Source organism: Carya illinoinensis, chromosome 1 (assembly GCF_018687715.1).
Source record: "Carya illinoinensis cultivar Pawnee chromosome 1, C.illinoinensisPawnee_v1, whole genome shotgun sequence".
In the NCBI taxonomy this organism is placed as follows: Eukaryota; Viridiplantae; Streptophyta; class Magnoliopsida; order Fagales; family Juglandaceae; genus Carya; species Carya illinoinensis.
The window spans coordinates 41353609-41375766 of NC_056752.1; the positions used below are offsets into that span (position 1 = coordinate 41353609).

The following is a 22158-nucleotide window of genomic DNA, read 5'->3' on the forward strand; positions in this document are numbered from 1 at the left end:
GCTGGAGAAGAATAATGAGAAAATGATCTCCTAAAAGGTTGGAAGGCAATTTGGACTGTTCCGTCCTGGTTTTGATCTATATAATCTAAATCGTCTTTAGAATTATTTTCTACATTCGGTAATGGAATAATATTTTCTAATTGCCATTCATTAGGAAGGGTAAACTGATTCCAATGAATTTGTTTAGGAATTTGTATACTAGAATTTGGTGTACTAGATTGTAATAATAATGTATAGCCCTTTGGACTAGTAATGAGAGCCTGTGGCTCTAATGTTGTTTTCATTAATTTATAATGGATTCTATATACTACAGTTAAAGGATGTGATCCTTTCATCATATGATAGTCATTTGTTTTAATATTTAATGTTAAGGCATGTAGAATATTAGAGTCAAATAATGAGAGTGAATAATTAGGATAACAATTAAAATATACTGGGCCTTGGAATAAACTAGATTCAACCATGCCAAGTAATGAATCATGGAAATTATAATGTCTTCCATCTCTTAAACAGAGTAATACTGAAGCATTTAGTCCATTTCTGGTAAGTGGTTTTACAGCCACTTGTACTAATCCAATATGTATAAATGAGTATTTATGTTCCTTATGGTGTTTAATGGCTTCTTTTGTTAATAGTTGTAATGATTCATAATCATTATTTAGGCTAATAGTCTTTTCTACTGTTTTAATTGTATAATTCGTAAGGAATGATAATTTTGAAGAAAAAGTTGAATATTTATATATTTGGTTTTTAGGTACATTAGGAATTGTCCAATCTTGTAAATTTCTTTCTATGTCTATAATACTATAATCTTCTTGATTTGCATTTTCAGTTTCTAAAGGTGTGTTAACCGTAGATGTTTCAGGTTTGAATAAAGAATTCATTGAAATAAAATTTTTATGCAAAGATTTCCTATATAAAAGAGAAATAAGTAGATTAAGATCTTGATGGAACACCACCGGGACCACCCTTAAAGCCTTCTTGGCAAGATTGGGCTGACCAACGGATTTTCATGACTTACCATCACAAGATTCTCAATATACTCTATTTTCTTTTATGTAGGTTACCGTTGATAAAATTCTATACCAACGAATCTTTACTTCTTTTTTTTTTTTTTTTTAAACAAGAATACTTAGGTGATTTTTTAAACTTTTAATTTCAGATCTTAAGAAGTTACAGTGATCTTCTAATTCTTCTATTGCAGCTTGCCTACTTCTATATACGTGATATCTTTCCATCATTGAGCAATAATCTAGTTTCATTAATAATTGTTTTTCTTTAAGATGTTTTATCCTTTCTTGTAAATTTTTTAATTCAAGTTTCAAATTATATTCTAAACAATTTAATTCATAGCGATCACGGAAACCAATATTATGTGCGTAATAATTCATCATGAAATTAAACATAAACAGAATAAAACAACAATAAAATAAAATAGCTATAATAATAACTATATATATAATAACCGTTGGCTCTGATACCAACTACGTATACCAGGATATATATATATATATATATATATATAATAGCTAATATAATAGATATATTAACAGATAATAGAATAAATAATAATAAACAAATGCAGGAAATAAATGCATGAATAAAAGTAAAGATCAAAATAAGATAAACTCAACTTTATTGAAACAAAAATAATATGTAATATAAATACCTTTAAATAATATGGACGATGTATTTTATACACTACCTTGAAAACATCATTGTAAATTACACATCGTCCAACTTATAATTAAAGTTCGTTGCATTGAAAAAAATTGTATAATTCAGAAAATAAATGGGAGTATTTATGTTTTATTTTATTTAAAGACAGCAAATTAACAATGAACTGACACAGTTAATTCAATTTAAATCTTCGTTAAGTCACTTTATTTTATTTTGTTGAGTGTTTTTTTTGAGTAATTTATTCACCCAATTTCCCACCTCGAAACGACGCCATTTTCCTATTTTTCTTTAATCGTTTGCAAAAATCCTGGGATCGAGTTTTAATTTGCTCATGCATTCCTCTTTGCTGCTTAAGAAAATCAATGAATATGCTGCTGCTGCTGCGCTTTTTTTTTTTTAATAATCACAGTAAATTCTCCAAATATATAGATTTCATTTCACAAATGAATAGGATGAAGATACAAACACCATACGGGACTCTCTTACGTTTCTGTATCATGCGTCCCTTTTCTCTCTAGGTTTCGATACTTTGATCTCATCTGAACTGTACTGTTGATTTGATCGCTCTATCTAAACGGCAAAATAAAATTATATCTCATTTTGCCGATTTTTAATAAATACAATTACTGACAATATACAGTAAAATTTAGTAACACTGTAATCCTATATTTTTTTAGAGGTGGCAATATGTTACACGATCCGTTAATCCAACACGAACATGACACGATAATAGCGAGTTAGGGTTTAGTCTTAACGGGTTTGGGTCAAAACGGGTTGACCCGTTAAAACACGATTGCTTAACGAGTTGATAACGGGTCAACCCATTATGACACGTTATAACCCGTTATGACACGTTAAGAAAGTTAAAGTTACAATTATACCCTTATACTTATAAGTAAAATTGTTAGAATTTTAATATTGATATTTTTATTGTTTGGATTGTAATTTTAGACTTGTATTTAGTTTTATAATTTTTATAAATATTGTGATTTTTAAATTTATATAAAATTATGTTAAATTTAATTAGGTCAAACTAGTTAATTTCGGACTTTTTTTTCCTATTTAAATAAATAGTTTGAAACGGGTTGTATTGTGTCGTGTTAACTTATTTCATAATATTCACTAATGAGTCAAAACGGGTTGATACGACACGACCCGTTATGTTAACGGGTCGTGTTAGGGTTTGATATTTTGACACGATAAGTTTAACGGGTCGGGTTAGAGTTGAGTTATATAGTATAATATACATGTTTTGACACGATACGAATACGACCTGTTAACACGATTTGACACCCCTAATATTTTTGGGAGGGAAACGTGCTGTGGTGCTCAAACAGCACAAGAACTTGCCATTTCCCAAAATCATTTTAATACATTTTTTTTTTTTTGCCTTCCTGTACATGCCAGTGAACCATTCGTCATTTCTAATGCCCTTTTTTATTTCTTTTTTCCTTTCCATTTTTCAAAAATATCTATCACATTTTTAATAAATATAATTATTTTAATTTATAATTAAAATAAAAATTTTCGAATTTCCTTTATATAGAAAAATAAATAGGTCAACAATATTTTTTAACAAAGAAATTTTAAATGTAAGGAATATAAGTAATTTCGACCAATAACAAAAAATCAAATTTTAAAATTTAAATTTATTTATGGTAAATTTTTTAATTACTCATCAATATTACTTTTTTATTAAGATATTCATTATTATATAATTAATAATTATTAAATTATCTCCAATCATTAGTGAGACCCACCACTTTATTAAATCATAAAAATCAAAATTATCTCATCTCATCTCACTATCCAAACATACATTTTTTTACAAACTATCTTATTTCATGTTAATTCATCTCATCTCGTTACTATTCAAAATATCTCATCTTATCTAAATTGTGTATGCAAATGAGATTTTCTCAGTATCCCTACATTTCCTCCACCCAGGAGGGTTGGAACTGCAGCTCCTCCCTCCCTCCCTCCCTCCTCTTGTCCAACCAACAATGAAGCATAAGGATGTGCCAATCAACTACTTACCGAGCCACGTATGATCTACACGCGCCACGCCAGTAGACTCTCCAGTCGCCAATTTGTCGGCCAGTTGAAGAGAACTTCTAAGAAGAGCCGCACCAGAGGGACTCTGCCACGGTCACACCTGGCACCACTAGGATTTGTGGTATCGGATCTCTCAAATCCGACCACCGTTTTTTTTCTTCGACTGGCGCCTGTCCCACATATGCCACCTCAGACAATGACGATCCTTTGCCAGTGTATCAACGCATCTTTTGGTTGCTACGTTTCTATGTTCTTACTTTTATTAATAATTGATCAAGAAAAAATAGTCGTGGAAGACTCATTCAGCCAGTCAAGACAAACAAGCTGTAGCATACTCGGTTTTACTGCGACTTTTAGTCACAGTCTAATAGTTTGTTTATTAAGCTATTATAAAACCGCTTCAAACAATTTTCCTAGTAGGAAATGGATAGAAGCCAATTTTTGGTTCTAGATCTCACTTATATATATATATATATATATATTTCACCAATGTTGCATGTGTTTATTTTGAGATGATTATTGGGAACTCCTATCCCGTGGAATCTTGTATCATATGGCCATATAGTTCATTTCTGAAATTGCTTGCTTAGAGAGGGATAAGGAAATAATAATAATAATAATAATAAGGAATAGGACGAAGATGTACAAAAAATAAGGTCATTTTGAGACCTTTTTTTCCTATTAACCTGTGTAATTCAGTGAAGGAAAAATGGGATCCAGGCTACGGTCTTTGGAAAGCAAAACTACATTTTCTTTTCAAACAAGAGTTTTCTACATCAAAGCTACAGAAAACACATAATTAATTATTGTAAACCGACTCGTTTCCTAAACTCTATGGCGTTTACTACCAAATACTACACTCAACATTTTCATTACAGAATGAAACTAACAACAAACTGATAAACTGAAACTGAACCACCAAGGAAAACGGAAAAAAATAAAAGAAAAGGAAACATTTAGATTGCCAACCATACTCATCAGTAAACATTCCGTGTTTAGTAAGAGGAACTCGGTTGCGGGGCTTTCTCACTAATCTTTCTGGGAGTGCCAATATATGTTCTTTCCCATAAAGTCGTGTGTTAAACATATACAGACTCAGGGCATGTACATAAATTGATGTTGAAGCTAAAGGTCCATGCAGAGGTAAGAGATGACAGGGCCTGCTCTTCGTTTAGTCCGCTGGCTAACCTTCCACTTCTCTACAAGAACCTTCTTCATGTTGGCGCAACCAGAAACCATGGTGGCAACTCCAGCTGCGGTTATACCAGGGCAATAAACCATGTGGCAGGATTCAAGCAGGGTGCAATTCTTTACCAGATGACTTATACCAACATCAGTTATTTGACGGCAGTGTGACAGCAGTATTTCTTTGAGTAACGGACAGCCTTCTCCTAATTCAGCCATTGCCATATCCCCCAAGTTCTGCTCCATTGGACAAATGTGTTAGATTGAAAAGCAATTGTAAAAGGAGGGAAAGACGTAAAAAATTGTATCAAGGATTGTTGTGCACAAGTTGATCTGTACGTAATCACCACTTTTTTATGAGCTAAACATGTAATAATGATATCACAATCCCATATAGCAGCATTTTGGAAGATGGTACTTTTATGTTTAATGTGGTGCACATGTATCGGAAGGAATGGACGCTGTTTTGAGAATAGGGAATGCTCTCCGGATGGTTTCAGGGCATTTTTCTTTCATACTTTATTACTTTGGACATCTTCTATTGTATTGAATGGAACGAGTCTTAATGACTTTTATGCTACTATACGTAGCACTTAGTTTGTAATTAGGCTCTTTTTGTATACTCCCAGTGTACTCGGGCTTTGCCTATTTACGTGGATCAATAAAATATCTTTTACCTATAAAAAAAAACAATCCAACAAATTTCACTGTCATCCACATAAGTAACATGGGCATCAAGAAAGGTCGTTTACTTGACGCTGGACACCATTATGTGGGATCAGGGGAGAGTGCTTGGAAACAATCCTACCTCTTGGCATTTTTATGAAGAACCCCTAGGGGTTGGCTCAAGTGCTAAAGGCGGTTTGGGGGTATGCTCCCCCAAGGTCTAAGGTTCAACTCTACTTGGGTGCAAATAATCTCTAAGGGTTATTGGACTAAGGGATTTTCCCCTTGAATTACCCAAGGTGTACTTGCGGGAAAACTCCTTATCAAGGACCTGAGCACCATCGGGATTAGTCGGGACGCTGTTCCAGGACATCCGGTGTTGGCTCAAGTGGTAAAGGTGGCTTGGGGGTATGCTCCCCCCAGGTCTAAGGTTCAAATCTCATTGAGTGCAAACAATCTCTAGGGGCCATTAGACTGGAGGATTTTTCCCTTAGATTACCCGATGTGTATTTGAGGGAAGCTATTTGCCGAGAGCCTGTGCACCCCTAGGATTATTCGGGATGCTATTCCCAAACACTTGGTGCCAATAAAAAAATTTATGAACTGGCCACTCTTGAGGCTGAACCACTGCACTTGCACTCAGTAGCCAAGGGCTTTATCATTGTACAAAGCAATGGCCCCCATTACACATCAGTATGCACATAAAAATCTACTCTTCCTATTCAATGTACAATGGGAATGACCTGCTCAAAAAATAAAGTAATTCTGTACTTTGCATGTGTCTGCAATCAGACACCATTTTTTCTACCTTTCACCCAAAGTTTTCAACCCATCTTAACCGGACAGGGTGAACTTCAATATAACAGTAAGATTGCAGCAATTTGGTGACTAATCTCAATTTCAAAAATCATAAAGTACCAATTATGTTACTAATCAGATAATAAATCCTAATGCAAATTTATCACATAGAGAAGTTTAAACTAATGATTGAAAGAGAAAAAAGGAGAGGAGAGAGAAGGGGGGGGGGTGTATATGGCAGCCCTCAAATTGCAGCAGTGAAAAATATGGCTCTTACAGGCTTAGTGTGGTGTATTTGGAAGGAGATAAATAATAGAATTTTTTAGAAAAAATGAGCTGACGATATTGTCAGATTTGGCTGAATAATCCATTTGAGGTGCTTCCTTCTCATTATATAGAAATAATTACAAAGATAAGATTGAGAATTCAAATTTGAATCTCAACAAACTACATCTTTATCTCTATCTAATCTCAACAAACTAAATCTTTATCTCTATCTAAACTAATCTGATTTTATCCTATCTAAATATGTACAAGTTGAATTTAAATACAAGATAACTATTAGAAAACATATCCTATTAGGAGACTGCCACATCTTAAGAAAAGAAAACCCTAGTTTCCTTTGATACCCTCCCTCAAATTGATGCTAGTGAGTCAACTAGCAGCAATTTGCTAACTAGATATTGATGTCGTTGTCGAGTTAAAGCTTTGGTGAAGATATCAGCTACTTGGTGTTCAGTTGGCACATGAGGGAGAATGATAGCTTTAGACTCATAGGCATCTCGGATATAGTGACAATCAACCTCAATGTGCTTCGTACGTTCATGAAAAACTGGATTGGCTACAATTTGAATGGCACTTGTATTATCACCATGAAGAGGTGTGGGATGTGTTTGTGCAAACCCGAGTTCTGAAAGAATACCACGCAACCACATGATTTCTGAACATGCGGCAGACATTGCCCTATATTCAGCTTCTGTAGATGACTTAGATACACAATCTTGCTTCTTACACTTCCAAGAGATAAGCGAATCCCCAAGGAAGACACACCATCCAGTAGTAGAACGTCGAGAGTCTGGACAGCCAGCCCAATCTGCATCACTATAGACAGTCAAGTGAAGAGAAGAACCCTTAGGAAAAAACAGTCCACGATTAGGAGTCCCAAGTAGATAACGAATAATCCGACGAACAGCTACCAAATGGAGATGTCGAGGTGAATCCATGAACTTACTAACAGTGTGGACAGCATAAGAGATATCAGGGCGCGTGATGGTGAGATAAATCAAGCTACCAACTAACTTACGATATAAGGTAGGATCTGGGAGTAGTTCGCCTTCATCTTTTCTATACTTAACATTCACCTCCAGAGGAGTATCAACTGGAGTAGTATCTTCCAATCTCCCTAACTGAATTAAGTCTTGAATATACTTGTGTTGATTGAGAAATAAACCATGTGGCTGAGACCGAACTTCCAACCCTAGAAAGTAGGTAAGATCCCCAAGATCCTTCATGTGAAACACATTATGAAGATGTTGCTGAAATTTTTGAATCAATGGTCCATCCGAGCCAGAGATGATAATATCATCTACATAAACCAACAAAAATACTACTCCAGCATTGCCCTTGTGCAAAAATAAGGAAGCATCGTACTTACTTTGCTTAAAAGAAAACCCTAGCAAAGTATTACGAAATTTCTCAAACCAAGCTCGAGGAGCTTGTTTGAGACCATACAATGACTTCTTCAATTTACATACAGCTGTAGGGAAGGAAATAGGCATACTAGATGGGAGCTTCATGTAGATATCTTCCTTTAGATCACCATGCAAGAAAGCATTCTTGACATCCATCTGATGTAATTGCCAAGATTTAGAAGCAGCAACGGCAAGTAACAAGCGAACAGTAGTCATCTTGGCAACCGGAGCAAAGGTCTCATCATAATCTATGCCATACTCTTGGCGATTCCCCAAAGCAACCAATCTAGCTTTGTATCGTTCCAGTGAGCCATCGGAACGAAGCTTGACTAAGTATACCCATTTACTACCAATGGGTTTGATCGAAGGAGGACATTGTACCACATCCCAAGTTTGATTATCCTCAAGTGCATCAAGTTCTGTTTGCATGGCTTGCTTCCAGCACTCATGTTCCATAGCCTATTTGTAAGAAGAAGGGATAGCAATGGAAGATAATGTAGCAGTCATAGAAGTAGGGGAAGAAAAACCATACCGATCTGGTGGGCGAGACACGGATAGATTTCCTAAGAACTGGAGCAACAGGAGCTATGGTGGGTGTCGGATTAGGTGCCGGAGGAGGAGAATCTTGAGAAGTCATAGAAGACTCGGCCAAAGGAGTGCGATGATGTCGAGTGTAGACAAAACCAGGTTTAAAACGAGTCATTGGAGCAGACAAAGTATCTGGATTTGGCATGGGGAAGGGAATGGGCTCATCATGAAGAATTGAAAAACTAGGTGAGATAGGATCAACATGAGAGAGAAAAAATTGCTGATGTTCAAAAAACACAACATTCCTGGAAATTCGAATTCTTCGTGCATTAGGATCGTAGCAAAGAAATCCTTTTTGAGTTGAACTATATCCAAGAAAAGCACACCGAACTGATTGAGCAGTCAATTTATGTCTTTCATGTGGTGGGAGATGAACAAAGCACACACAACCAAAGATATGCAAATCAGAATAGTTAGGTGTGTGACCAAATAGAATGAAATAGGGAGAAACATTATGTAAAACTGGTGTGGGCAATCGATTAATTAAATGGACAGCAGTAGCTAATGCTTCACACCAAAAACGAGATGGAACAGATGAATCAATAAGAAGAGCCCGAACCATATCAAGTAAATGTCGATTCTTACGTTCAGCTACCCCATTTTGTTGTGGTGTAGATGCGCAAGAACGTTGGGAAAGAATACCTTTTTCTTGAAGAAAATTTTGAAATTCATGAGACATATATTCACCCCCAGAATCAGATCGTAAGACCTTGATAAAGGAAGCAAATTGTGTCTGAATGAGTGCGAAAAAGGCCTTGAAAACAGAAAAAACTTCACTTTTATTACGAAGAAAATCGATCCAAGTGAATCTACTGCAATCGTCAATAAAAGTAACAAAATACTTGTAGTGAGCATGTGATATAACCGGAGATATACCCCAAACATCGCTAGGAATTATATCAAACACCCGAGAGGCATGAGAACTAGATTGTGGAAACGGTAGCACTTTACTTTTGGCAAGTTTGCAAGAGGTACAATCAAAAGAACTCATTTCCATTGAAACTGAATTTTTATTGTCAATAGCACCAGATTTAAACAAAGTTTGGAGTACATTAGGATTGGGATGACCTAAACGACGATGCCAATCTTTAGTACTTGTTTTGACAGCATGACAAGAAATAAAAGAACTAGACTCAAGAAAAGCTGTACTAGGATTTATTGGAAATAGCCGACCCTCCTTAGGACCCCTCGCAATCATCCTCCCGGACACTTGATCCTGTACAACACAACCAGAAGATGAAAAAGAGACACTACAATCATTTTCAACAAGCTGTCCAACTGAAAGTAAACTGGAGGAAAGGTTAGGAGAAACCAAAACATTTCGAATGATAGTAGACACATCACCCACGGCAGAAATTGGTAGTGAACTACCACTTGCCGTGTGTATTTTGAGAGGACCATTATAGGACCGAAGATTATGTAAGGAAGTGGAAGTATTAGTCATATGATTTGAGGCACCAGAATCTATAAGCCATGAATTAGGGGATGATTTTGTTTTACCTGAGAAGCCTAAAGCGGAAAAGGCAGAAATAATCATTTGTTGTACCATATCAGGAGTAAGAGTAGTAGAATTGGAACCAGCAGGCACTGAAACATGAGTGGCAACAGCAGGAGCTGTAGAAGAGGATGCACCTGATGAATCAACCAAAGTGGAATAGGCACGTTCTTGCTTTCGAGGTGGTCGGATTGGACAATCCTTGATAATATGTCTAGATTTTTTGCAATAATTGCAAAATTTCTTCGGACAATGGGTGGCAATGTGACCAAAACCCTTGCAACTATAGCATTGTGTAGTGCTATAGTCTCGGCCCTTTGATTTCCCTTGTGCTGTAAATGCCACTTGAGCTGGAGGAGCCAGCTGCTGTTCCATTTTACTCCGAGTAAATAACCGTTGTTCCTCCCGAAGTAAATCACCCAAACAATCATCGAGAGAAGGAACTGGATCTCTATTCATTAATTGAGAACGAACAAATTCAAAATCTGGACGTAGTTTCATAAGAAACTGATCCCTCCTACTGGTTTCATGCACTCTTTGCACATGAGGGAGACCAGCAATAGTGACAGAGGAATACACAATATCAGTGTATTCAGCCCACAGATTTGAAAAACCAGAATAGAATTCCTCTATAGATAAGGCACCTTGAGAAAAATTAGCCATCTCAAATTCTAGCTGAAACCGTCTAGCAGAATTATTTTGAGTATAGATTCTCTTTAAATACTCCCACATAGCCTTGGAGGTTTTGTAGGGTCGAAAATTGAGAATGATGTGAGGCTCCATAGAGCCTAGGATCCAAGACATGATCTTGGCATCCTTACTTTCCCATTTAGACTTCTCCGTAGCACTTTTTGGGGCTGGAATATTGCCATCAATATGACCCCAAAGTTCTTTACCCTTGACAAGAAGTTGAAAATGAAATGCCCATGCAGAATAATTTTTACCATTGAAACGAATGCACAAGGAATCAGATTTTTCAGATGCCATGAGAACAAACCTGTCAAATTCCGAGAGTAAAAAAATGGCCAGAACTGGGAAATCACCACCAAACAGAGTCTCGAGAGCCAGAAACTGAGACAGAGATTGTCAAAAAATTCCCTGGTGGTCTAGATCGAGAGCACAAAAGTCACTAAACAGCCGAGTGCCAGAACAAGGCAACCCAGTTGCCGAAAACAGTATAAATCAGCACAGAAAATGCCGACAGACTAAGAGAACCCTGGCTGTCTATGATAAGCATGAAGGCACAGAAGTGCCGAGAATACCCAGACCAAGAATACAATCCCAGGAAAAAAAAAAAATTTGTAGAAGGTATGGCAATTAGGAACCTGCTCTAGATACCATGTCAGATTTGGCTGAATAATCCATTTGAGGTGCTTCCTTCTCATTATATAGAAATAATTACAAAGATAAGATTGAGAATTCAAATTTGAATCTCAACAAACTACATCTTTATCTCTATCTAATCTCAACAAACTAAATCTTTATCTCTATCTAAACTAATCTGATTTTATCCTATCTAAATATGTACAAGTTGAATTTAAATACAAGATAACTATTAGAAAACATATCCTATTAGGAGACTGCCACATCTTAAGAAAAGAAAACCCTAGTTTCCTTTGATAGATATAATAGCTTTAAAACCTTCTTTTCAATACATTATTTCTTTGGGCAGCAGCTACATATTGTAACGGGCTGAGTTTTCATGATTTCCTTGTATCTTTCAAGGTTCATAATTAGGTGTTTCTCTTGTACACATCATGTGTCTTGGACTAAGCCTTTGGCCTCTTCAATAAAAAGTTTCAATCCCTCATGTGTGTGTTTGTGTGTATGAGGTATGAGAGAGAGACAGAGAGAGAGATAGAGAGAGGACACACCTGGAGAACACTTACATCCAGGTAACTGAGTTGAGGGCATCCTCTTGCAATGGCTATTATCCCAGCATCTCCAATTTGGTGGCAGCCACTGACATTTAGATGCTGCAGTGAGCAACCCTGACCGATGGCAACAAGGGCCTCATCTCCGACCCTGGTGATTAAAAAATATATATCATTCAGAGGTCTTGTAGGAGTTACAACCTTCCAGATAATGATAATATTTATATATAGATATCACCCTGACAAACATTTAATGTAGGGGAAGAAATGCATCTAATTCTTTTAGTTTAAAAAGAAAAAGAAAAGGCTGTGTAGAATGTATTTACCTATCGCAAAACCGAAGGCTAAGATCCATTAGAGACTTGCAATACTCGCCAATAGCAACAATTCCCTTGTTCCCGATCTATTAACAACAAAAACATAGATATATGTCTCTAACTATTGTATCAGTTGAAACATTTACTCTAAGAAATTATTATTCAGTAGAAAATATAAGGCTCTGAAAAGAAGGATAAAGCAAAATTAGGGTAGGTATATATTTCCTATGTTAACCATAAGTTAGAAAAATAAGTAAACATCAACATGTTTAGAAACATATCTAGTTTAAAAACTTCAAATTCATTAACTTCATGAACCAGAGAGAGAGCGCGCGTGTATGAGATTTTTGTTTGGAAGGAATAATATTTGAATATAAATAATGCACGGAATAATTTGAATAACTTAAAATTTTTGGCAAATTAACCAGACATTGGCTTCTAAAAATATGCTACAAAAGAACTAAACAAGAGAAAGAAGAAAAAGGGGGGGGGGGGGGGGGGGGGGGGGGGGGGGGTTGGGTCGTGGGTGGGGGGGAAAAGACAGAGACAGAGAGAACCTCATAACAGCGACGAATGTGAAGTTTCTTCAACTTCCTGCAGCCCCTAGCTATACCGCAAATACCTTCATCTCCAATACCAGAACAATCTACCAAGTGAAGAGCTTGCAAGAGCTTACAGCCCCTTCCAACTTCAAGAAGGGCATTGTTACCAATCTTCTGGCAGAATAACAGTGCTAACTCAGTGAGTTGTCTGCAGATATCAACAGCTAGCATCAACACTCATTACAAGAGTATCAATAGACAGCATTATGCAGGATTTCAACATATTTAGCCATGAACGAAGTTGAAGCAACTTGCTCTGATCCATGTGAAATGCAAGAAATATATTTTAGCAGTAAATAACCTTTTTTCTTTTTTTATATAGTTAAGCAGTACATAACCATAAAAGCAACGAAAAAGGTACTGAATCTATCCAACCCCTTAATGGGAGAGAAAATCGACACTTTATTGCAAGTTAGATGATAATTTGACCCAGTACACTGATTCACTTAATATTTTCCATTCTCAGTAAGTTGAGTGGAAAATATTTACCAAGCTGCAGCAGAACGGAGATAAATATCTATCTCATGGCTAACTTCGCATCTTGATTGTTCAAAATACCAAGGCAACAATATAAAATAGTTTCACCAAGTTACTCATTGGAATACTGGTAAGTATCTGAACAAGGAGGCTAGTAGTTGGTCTACCCAAAACTTGACTTCAAGTCAATGCATTCATATTGTGACCACATACAGAAGTAACTTAGATTAAACAAAAGAGAAACATACTGGCAAGATTTTCCAATGGATTCCAGTCCCATAGTTCCGATATTATGGCAGCCATTAACTTCAAGATGCGTAAGTTCCTTGCAACCAGTTGCAATTGCTTCCAGGCCCTTGTCACTCAGGAAATAACAATCACTTAGGGTAAGATTTTTTAACTTCTTACAACCATTTCCAATTGCCTGTAGACCCCTGAAACGTGTCACATAAAAGAAAACGAATAAAGCACGACCATGTGCAGAATCTGAGATGAGAAAGACCAGCTCAAGTCCATCCATCATCCCAATACTAGAAAAGATAAATGTCTCTAAGAACAATAAAAAAAATATGCAAAGTCTTGTTATCATTCAGATAAGTGGCATAAAAAAGCATACAAATTTGGCAAAACTGAGTTCCTTTATAAGCTTATCATGCATTGATAAGGATGGAAGTAGCAAGTGAAAAAATAAGTCATATCTCAAGAAGCTCCAGTGCTCATTCAAAAAGGAAACTACCGAAGGACAAAATCAACAATTATATATCCTAGAAGCTTTCAAAAAGACTGTAGAGTAACTAACTTATCGGTAAATCTCTGCAAACTGTATAGAGCTAGCAACTCCAGCAATGAACAACCAGTGCCAACGGCTGCCAAAGCCTCGTCAGTAACATTAACACTGTGTAGCTTCAGAACTTTCAAAAGGGGACATCCCTTGGCCACAGCAAGTAACCCTTTATTGCTTATGTACTCTGAATCCAAAGACAGGGTCTCCAAAGATTTGCAGTGCGACCCAACTGCTTCCAGTGAGATGTCCGTTATTTTTGCACAAGCTGCAACACCAAGAGATTTTAATGATTTTCCACACCCAAGGGCTAATTCAACCATGCCCTTGTCACTCAAGCCTTCACAAAATCGCAAATTCAAGTCTTCAAGTTGCCTACAGCACTCTCCAACAGCAGCTAGACCTGGATCTCCAACATAACAACCCTGAAAAACAATGTGAGCAAGAAAGGCTTAGGAAAATGCAATTCCCTGGCATAAAAAATCGTGAGCAAAACACAATCAGAAGATTATGCTGGTTTGATGCCAAGCTCTCCCAACTGAAGGATTAAGACGTGAAACTGAGGAGTCAATATGTCCCAAAACTGCCTTTACAAGAGGTTTTGGCCTCACTGCCTACTACATGCATATTGCATGTACTGAAATGATATTCTGGAAATGTCATCCTCAGTGGAATAAACCCGTATTCAATCATAAACTTAGGCAAGAGATTACATGATACAATTAACAAATATAAATAAAACACTATAACCAGTTTTGTGTTTAATTAACTGAAGATTTACCTGTAAATCCAGAGACTTCAACGACCTACACTTCTGAGCTATAGATACTAAACCCATACTTGACACATTATTGCACCAAATTAAGCTCAATTTCTCAAGCTTTGAAAAGCCTTCCCCGAGGACAGTCAACCCAGCATCTGAAATGTAAGACGTCTCAAACTCACTGTCTTCAGACCCAGCTTTCTCCTTCACATAACGCAGCTTTGGAGATGGGCGAAAAGATTCACTGCCAAATCTTCTTCCCTGCATTCAAAAAATTATATAGATATCTTATCTTCAATCAGTCCATATAATCAAGCCACCCAATGGAATTTTTTCCATAAGACTCGGTAAAATCAAGCAAGTTCAAAGACCACTCGCATAATGAATATGTGTGACGCCCCCAACTCCCACGTACGGACACACGGAAATCGAGACGTCAGGATGATGACAACACGGGACACACCCCAAAGACAAGTACTAAGTGTGTGTACATGCAATACGTGTAAGACAAAAAACGTAGCGGATAAGTTAAAATCAATCAACTAAGTATCAGAATTGTTAGATACAAATTCGCTTAAATACAAGCGTTTCAAAAAGTATTACAGTTGTCCAATAAAAACATGATAAAGCCAAAATACAATAACCAAAAACCGGAAATAAATCCCAATACTTGAGAAAGTGATCCCCAATCACTCCTTTGGTGGAGCCGCATCCTCAAGTTTTGCAACAAAATCTACGGTACCGTAGGGTGTCGAATACCGTCAAATTGTGAATTTCAATAAGTAACAACCCAAGAGATAAAAATGCATTAATGCAACTAACAAATATGTGTGCATATGATGAAATATGCATTATACCCAAAACATCATTTTTCCTAAAAATGATTATTTTCCAACGCACGCCAAAATCTCATTTTAGCCAAAAAATCAAGTCCATTAAAAATAACATCCATCATTTTCCCAGAAAATTGTCAACATATATCCATTTATCAAAACCGCCATTTTTCTAGAAAATGGTTCATTATCCATTTTTACCATATGCACCATGATCTCCCCTAGGGACCATTCGCACACCCTGACTCCCTTCGTCACACCACGGGTAACGACTGTGCATGTGACTTCATAGCAAGCAATGCCTAGTTCCGCGCTCAACGCGTTTGTGGCCAAGCATCCTCTAGCCCCCGCCTCCAGAGAGGTCACAGAATCGGCACGAGAGCGTTATCATTCCATCTGATCCCGTTGTCACCCAGCGACAACTCAGGGGACGTCACTCAGTATATTCCGCTCCCGAGTGACCAAGGAGCTCCACTGAGGTAATACCCCATCTCGGTTTGGGGTCGTGATACGCACGCATCTAAAAACCATTTCTCACATGAAAACCCAGTTTTCAAATATACACATGAACATACATGCAATTATGCGAAAACCCAGTTTTCATTTATAAACATGAACATGTGTGCAATTATGCAATGTATATGACACGACACAAATATTCAACAGCCACCAAATCCCAATATAATCCAATCACACAAACAACTCCATCATTCAATCCAACCGACCCCCAAACTCCTCGGATTCAATCCGGCATAACCAACCAAATCACAGTAAATATGAGTTAGCGCAAAAATATATTTAAATCTCAAAAAGTTATTTGAAAAGTTACTTATAGTGCAAAAAGGCAAATCTGAAAGATGATGGCTGAAAAATGTGACTCACGGCAGGAACCAAAAATCAACAAAAACTGAAAATGAAGCTCATGGTTTGGGATCCAAAACAAGGCATCGAAATGGAGCAAGAATAAGGCTCGGTTTTGGGGCCAAAACACCCGAAAATTTCAAGGGTTCAACCACAAGTTAGAATACGAGAATACTAAAGGAAAAAGAGAGGGAAAACTGAGCTTCAAGGCTCACGGATGGAACAATAATAGAGCATGATTTTTGGGTCCAAAACAGGTCGCGATTCAAGGGGGAAAAAAAAAAAAAAAGGGAAAAGAAGGGGTTTTTACACAACACTAACTAGAAATACACAAGAAATGGAGATGAGGAAGGAGGCGCATAAGGGAGCTTTGGCCAGATTTGCTGTAACATCAAGACCCTAAAAGTTTATTATTATTATTATTTTTGTTGTTGTTATTATTATTATTATTAATTTGAGATATGTTTTAAGATAGATTTTAAGATGGTTTTATTGTTGATTGGGTTCCTTCCCTTATCCTGAGTTTTTCCCCCTGTTGTTTTTCAGTTTGAATAAGATTCCTAAATTGGAACCAACTCCCAACTTCAAAACTCTTATCCTCTCGGTGTTTCTTTCCTTGTGGGAGTAGTTTTCCAAAGTCTAGTTGAATTCAAACCCCTCCAGATTACTCACGACATCTCCCTCTCCCTTATCTATAAATCCCATGGGATCCTTCAGAAATAAACCCAAGAAAAATCCAGTTGAATAAAAAAAAAAAAAATCACTCGCATAGCTTAGTACTCTACCCAGCCATTGCCGATCACCCTAGGACGTCGGAGCACCACGAATAGTGCCAGAAACCGCCAGCCAGCCTGGTGCCGTCGCACAGACTCCCTCAGGTAAGCCATTGTCGTCGCCCACACCCTTCCTTCCCCTTGGCTGTGGGAGTTTCAGTTTCTCCCTCTAAAATTTGCTCTCTCTCTCTCTCTCTCTCAATAGCTTTCTATTTCTATATCAATCAGACTGATACTGGAAGCTATCCCTAGTATAAAGCATAAAAGCTAGCAATGAACCTCACTTTTCAATTCTCTCAATCAGTCCAAATTTTCTCTCTCATCTACTCTCTCTCCGTTTTCTCTCAAAATTTATTACTTTTGTCTTATGCAGCAAAGAGGTGTCAGATGATGGCCTAATAAAGTGAACTTAAATAAATATCTTGAGCCTTAAAAGTAAAACTTTAGAAGAGATATAAGGTCATGCCCTTCTTAGTAAGATGAGTTTTTTTGCTGGGGCTGGATTTTGTTTTTATCTAGGCTAATGTTTTAAATCGGGTGGACTTGTTTCATGCAGAAACTATCGTAATAGTTAAGTGAGTTGATTTCTCGTGGGCTTGATGCTTTTAATGGACTGGTCGTGTTTGCAGAAAACTGGTTTAGTGATTTTAAGTGGGCTGTTTTCTTTAATTGGGGCTGCGCTGGAATTTAAGTTAACCCAAAGTTTTACATGAATAAATATGAGCCCATAGACTTGTTTTTATCAGAAAATATTTAAGGGATTTTAAGAATATTTTAAAGTATACTTTTTAGTCTATTATTTTAATTAATATTCTAATTGTCTATTATATTTAACTATGTTTTTAAGTTATATTTTTAAATAGAAGTTAGGGAATATGTAATGAGTTTTGAATAATATTATTTTGTGTAATTCTTGTATAATCGAATAATTATTAAATTATCTCTTTAGTATTATTCTAAGTATTTAGAATCTTACGAGACGTTTTGCTAGAAAAGTTTAGTAACGTCTAGTGCCTCGTATAGGTCACGAGCTGCGACGTGAGATTGTGAAAGCAGTGCTAAGAGGTAATTAGTATGATCATATAATTGCATGTTTACTGTAAACTTTCTAATGGTATATGAAAATATGATGTTTGTCTACGCTACGCTACAAGCTAAGTCAAGGTTAGATTCCTTTCACAATATTTGATGAATTATGACATTATGCTTGTATGAATGATTATAAAATCACATAGAAGCCATGAAATGTTCATGTAGTAATTTAAGTCAAGTATGCTATGTAATAAAATAGCCAGATTATGTATGCCATGTTCATATAGTGATTAAATCATATATGCAATGTGATGTCATGAAGCATTTAGATTAAGTATGTTATGTAAAGTTCATATAAAACTCAGATCATGTATGCCATGGAATGTTTATGTTTAGATCATATTATGCCATGAACAAGAATATGTCATGTACAAGAATATGCCATGTTATGCTATACCATTTACAAGTATATGCCATGATAGAAAAGTTCATGATATTAAATAAGTTCTCATGTATTAAGAAATATAAGATGTTTAAGGGTGACACGAACCTAAACGTGTTCACCACAAGCTATGTTAAGACAATACCATGGACCTAAGTGTGGTTCACCATATGTTGAGTGAAAGTGAAACACGGACCTAAACGTGTTCATCACAAGATATGTTAAGGATGACACATACATAAGCATGTTCATCACAAGATATGTTAAGGGTGATACAAACCTAAGCGTGTTCATCACAAGTTATGTTAAGGGTGACACAGACCTAAGCGTGTTCATCATAAGTTATGTTATGCGGTGTCACGGACTCAAGCATGGTTCACCTTATGTTAAGTGAAACACGGACTCAAGTGTGTTTCACTCCATGTTATAACAAATTATGGGGTGCCACGGACTCAAGCGTGGTTCACTATATAATAAGTAAAAGATAAGATAAACAAGTAATTTATGCATTCACGTTATATGTTTACCATGATTATGTATGTTTCCGCTCATGTTGATGATGAATGAACATGCTACGAGAATCTATGAATGATAGATATTTGTTTGAAGAGTCTTTCAAAAATTAGATCTAAGCTAAAATATATTTTACAATATGATGTACTATTTACGACTCATGTTTTTTTTTTTTTGTTTCTTTGTTCTCTTTTATGTTTAACTGTCGTAGATGATGATTGTAAGGATGCAGAGCTGGAGGGCCAGGAGTAGATTTAGTGCAAGGACTTAGTTTTTTTTAGGTTATTGGATAAAAAGTTACACGCATGGTTAGTTTATGTTTTTACTTTACGTTTTCAATTTTATGTTTTCAAAAACAGTTATGTTCAGTTTAATTAATGTTTTCAATAAATGTGGTATTTCAAGATATGAATCTCTTTACTGGGCATTATAGTATGTACGTTAGTAACATCTCTATCCTACGGGAACGGGGTGTTACACCTGCAAGATGGTGAAAACCTATGAAATAAAAATGCAGAAAAGAAGAGAGAGAGGGCCCAGATTTAAAGCAAAAGAGGAACAAAATTAAAGAGGTAGAAATGCAACTAACTGAAGAAGAAGAGAAAAAACCGAATGAAGAATAAGAAGGAAAGAAGCAGCGGCGCAGGAGAAAAGAGGAAACAAAGCCCTAAGGGCTGGGAGCAAATGGTGCCGTTTTGGAAGAGAAAGGGGCTGGGCTTGAGGCACATGGGCTGAGCCCGAAAACTGGAAGGGCTGGGCCCAAAATCAGAGTAAAATCCCACTAAAACAAGCCTGGCCGAAAAATAAAGGGTCTAACAAAAGAAAAATACACAATAAAAATAAATAAAAGACAAATAAAAACACTATAACTAATTATAAATAAAAATAAACAAATAAGTCCAACAATGAAATAATTTAAACTAGAGACTAGAGAGTAATTTAAATACAAAATAATAATTAATAACAAGAAAACACATTAAAATAAATTACACAACTTAAAAATTATAAAATAATCCAAAGAGGAACATAATAAATTTAAAATGAGAGAATTATTAATTATAATAATTTAAATAATATTTTAATAAAAATACATGTAAACACGGGGTATTTCAATATGCCCCTGTTCTTCTGCTCCCAAATGCACTGTTTGTTTTCATGGAAAATATATCCAAGGAAATAAATGACCCTTTCTAATTTATTTAGAAATAGTATTTTCCTATGCTAACAGCGCAAAAAGATGAACCATTGAATCCAAGCAATCCCCGTTGCTTAATCGGAACCGACTAATGATCAAATTGTCCATGTATATTACCTTGATTGTCCAAGATTACATAACAATTGTTCAGGATTGCTAGCAATCATGGATAATCTCAAACCTAAAAAGTCAGAATCGGAAATCAATTTCATAGAAATGGCTTACAAGCTGAGCGGGGAGCGATAATCTTTCGTCAACGTGGACGGTCCTGACATTGACGAAGCAGCGAGTGATGAGCTTGACGAAATGATCAGGGCTACCGGAGGCTCCGATACGGAGGGTGGAGCGGCTGAGGCGCTCGAGGTTGAGCCAGCGCTTGCAGACGAGGGAGCAAGCGTCGCGGCTCGGCTTGGAGTCGAGGCGCCGGAAGATCTCTACGAGCAGTTCGTCGGGCAGACAAGTGTTGATCCGATCGTGGCCTCGCATGATTAGAGAATTGGATTATCAGGAAACGAGATATGTGTGTACGTAGAATGGATAATTATGGATTGGGTTGTGTGTTTCTGTTTCAGGGATTTTGTGTGCGTGAGAAATGAGAATGGAATGTTTATGTTTTGGGGAATCGGTGGAGTCGGCAGTTTGCTTTAACTTATAATTTTTTATGTTTAGACACACCTTTCTCACCTTGTGACACGAGTCGTTAATTTTGTAATCTTATGAAGGTACGAAAGATGCGTTCGAAATAGCGCGTTTTTTTTTTTTTCTTTTTTAAATAGACTTTATTTTATTTAATGAAATCGAATATACAATTATAACTAATTAATACTGAAAAAATTTAGATTACTAGCCAAACTGTTCAACTGTGAGGGATTCTCCCGTTCATAAATTTCTTTATGGCAGACATTCTCTTAACTTCAAAGACTGTCGTTACTTTTTAATAACGTCCACCGTGCATTGATCCTCTGTTTTATGCTCTAAAACTGTGGGTGCACCGTGTACTTGATATTCTGTTTTATGCTTTAAAACTAGAGCATTTTCAAAACCAACCGACCAGAATCTTTCTCCGTCCACTTCTCGTGCATGGATAACTACATTTCAAACTTTATTGCCAATCGGAAAAAAGGGAGAGAGAGAGGGATGAACCACCAGAAGTTTGGGCTATGCGCATGAGCCATGGCATCCCACCATCGCCACAGTCCATCACCGAGCAAACTTATTCCAAAACTAGATAAAGCAGAAAAACTAGCTAGACGAATAATAAACCAGACAAAGTAGAAAGACAAAGAGGGGAAGGGGGAGGAAGGAGAGAGCCGAGGCTCCCACCTCCCTGTTGGACAACTCTGGCTTTTCCTTAGAGATTGGGGGAAGTTTCTCTCTCTCTAAGAACTCATTTTCGAAATAGTGAGTTGAACCTTAAATGACGTGGTTGGCGACATTTGAAAATGATTAGAATCGATCTACCACTCCTTTTGAGGTCAGTCATCCCTTATTTTTCAAGGTTTCTTCTACCTTGCATTTTCAATAAAATTTGGTGGTT

General features: G+C 36.6%; 1 protein-coding gene across 2 annotated transcripts; it reads right to left on the bottom strand.

Moving 5' to 3' along the window:
- Nucleotides 1–4464: 4464 nt before the first annotated feature.
- LOC122274412 (F-box/LRR-repeat protein 4) lies at nucleotides 4465–21275 on the bottom strand. Of its 2 annotated transcripts, none has more exons than XM_043083459.1 (8): nucleotides 20847–21275; nucleotides 14991–15233; nucleotides 14228–14634; nucleotides 13677–13862; nucleotides 12907–13099; nucleotides 12359–12435; nucleotides 12048–12183; nucleotides 4465–5157 (listed from the first exon to the last, which is right to left on the bottom strand). In XM_043083459.1, exons 1-8 carry the CDS (start codon nucleotides 21105–21107, stop codon nucleotides 4861–4863), a joined length of 1800 nt encoding a protein of 599 aa, XP_042939393.1. In that variant the 5' UTR covers nucleotides 21108–21275; the 3' UTR covers nucleotides 4465–4860. The 2 variants fall into 2 exon arrangements, with proteins under 2 accessions (XP_042939393.1, XP_042939389.1); XM_043083455.1 differs by having other exon boundaries at nucleotides 12033–12183; nucleotides 20847–21271.
- Nucleotides 21276–22158: the final 883 nt, after the last annotated feature.

Bases quoted from the DNA above. Each gene is read 5' to 3' on its own strand.
- LOC122274412 (XM_043083455.1), bottom strand. From the start codon at position 21,107: ATGCGAGGCCACGATCGGATCAACACTTGTCTGCCCGACGAACTGCTC. The intron at 15,234-20,846 runs GTAAGCCATTTC...TTTTGAATGCAG, and splicing joins TATCGCTCCCCGCTCAGCTT to GGAAGAAGATTTGGCAGTGA. The intron at 5,158-12,032 runs GTGTGTCCTCTC...CCAATGGAGCAG, and splicing joins TGGATGTAAGTGTTCTCCAG to AACTTGGGGGATATGGCAAT.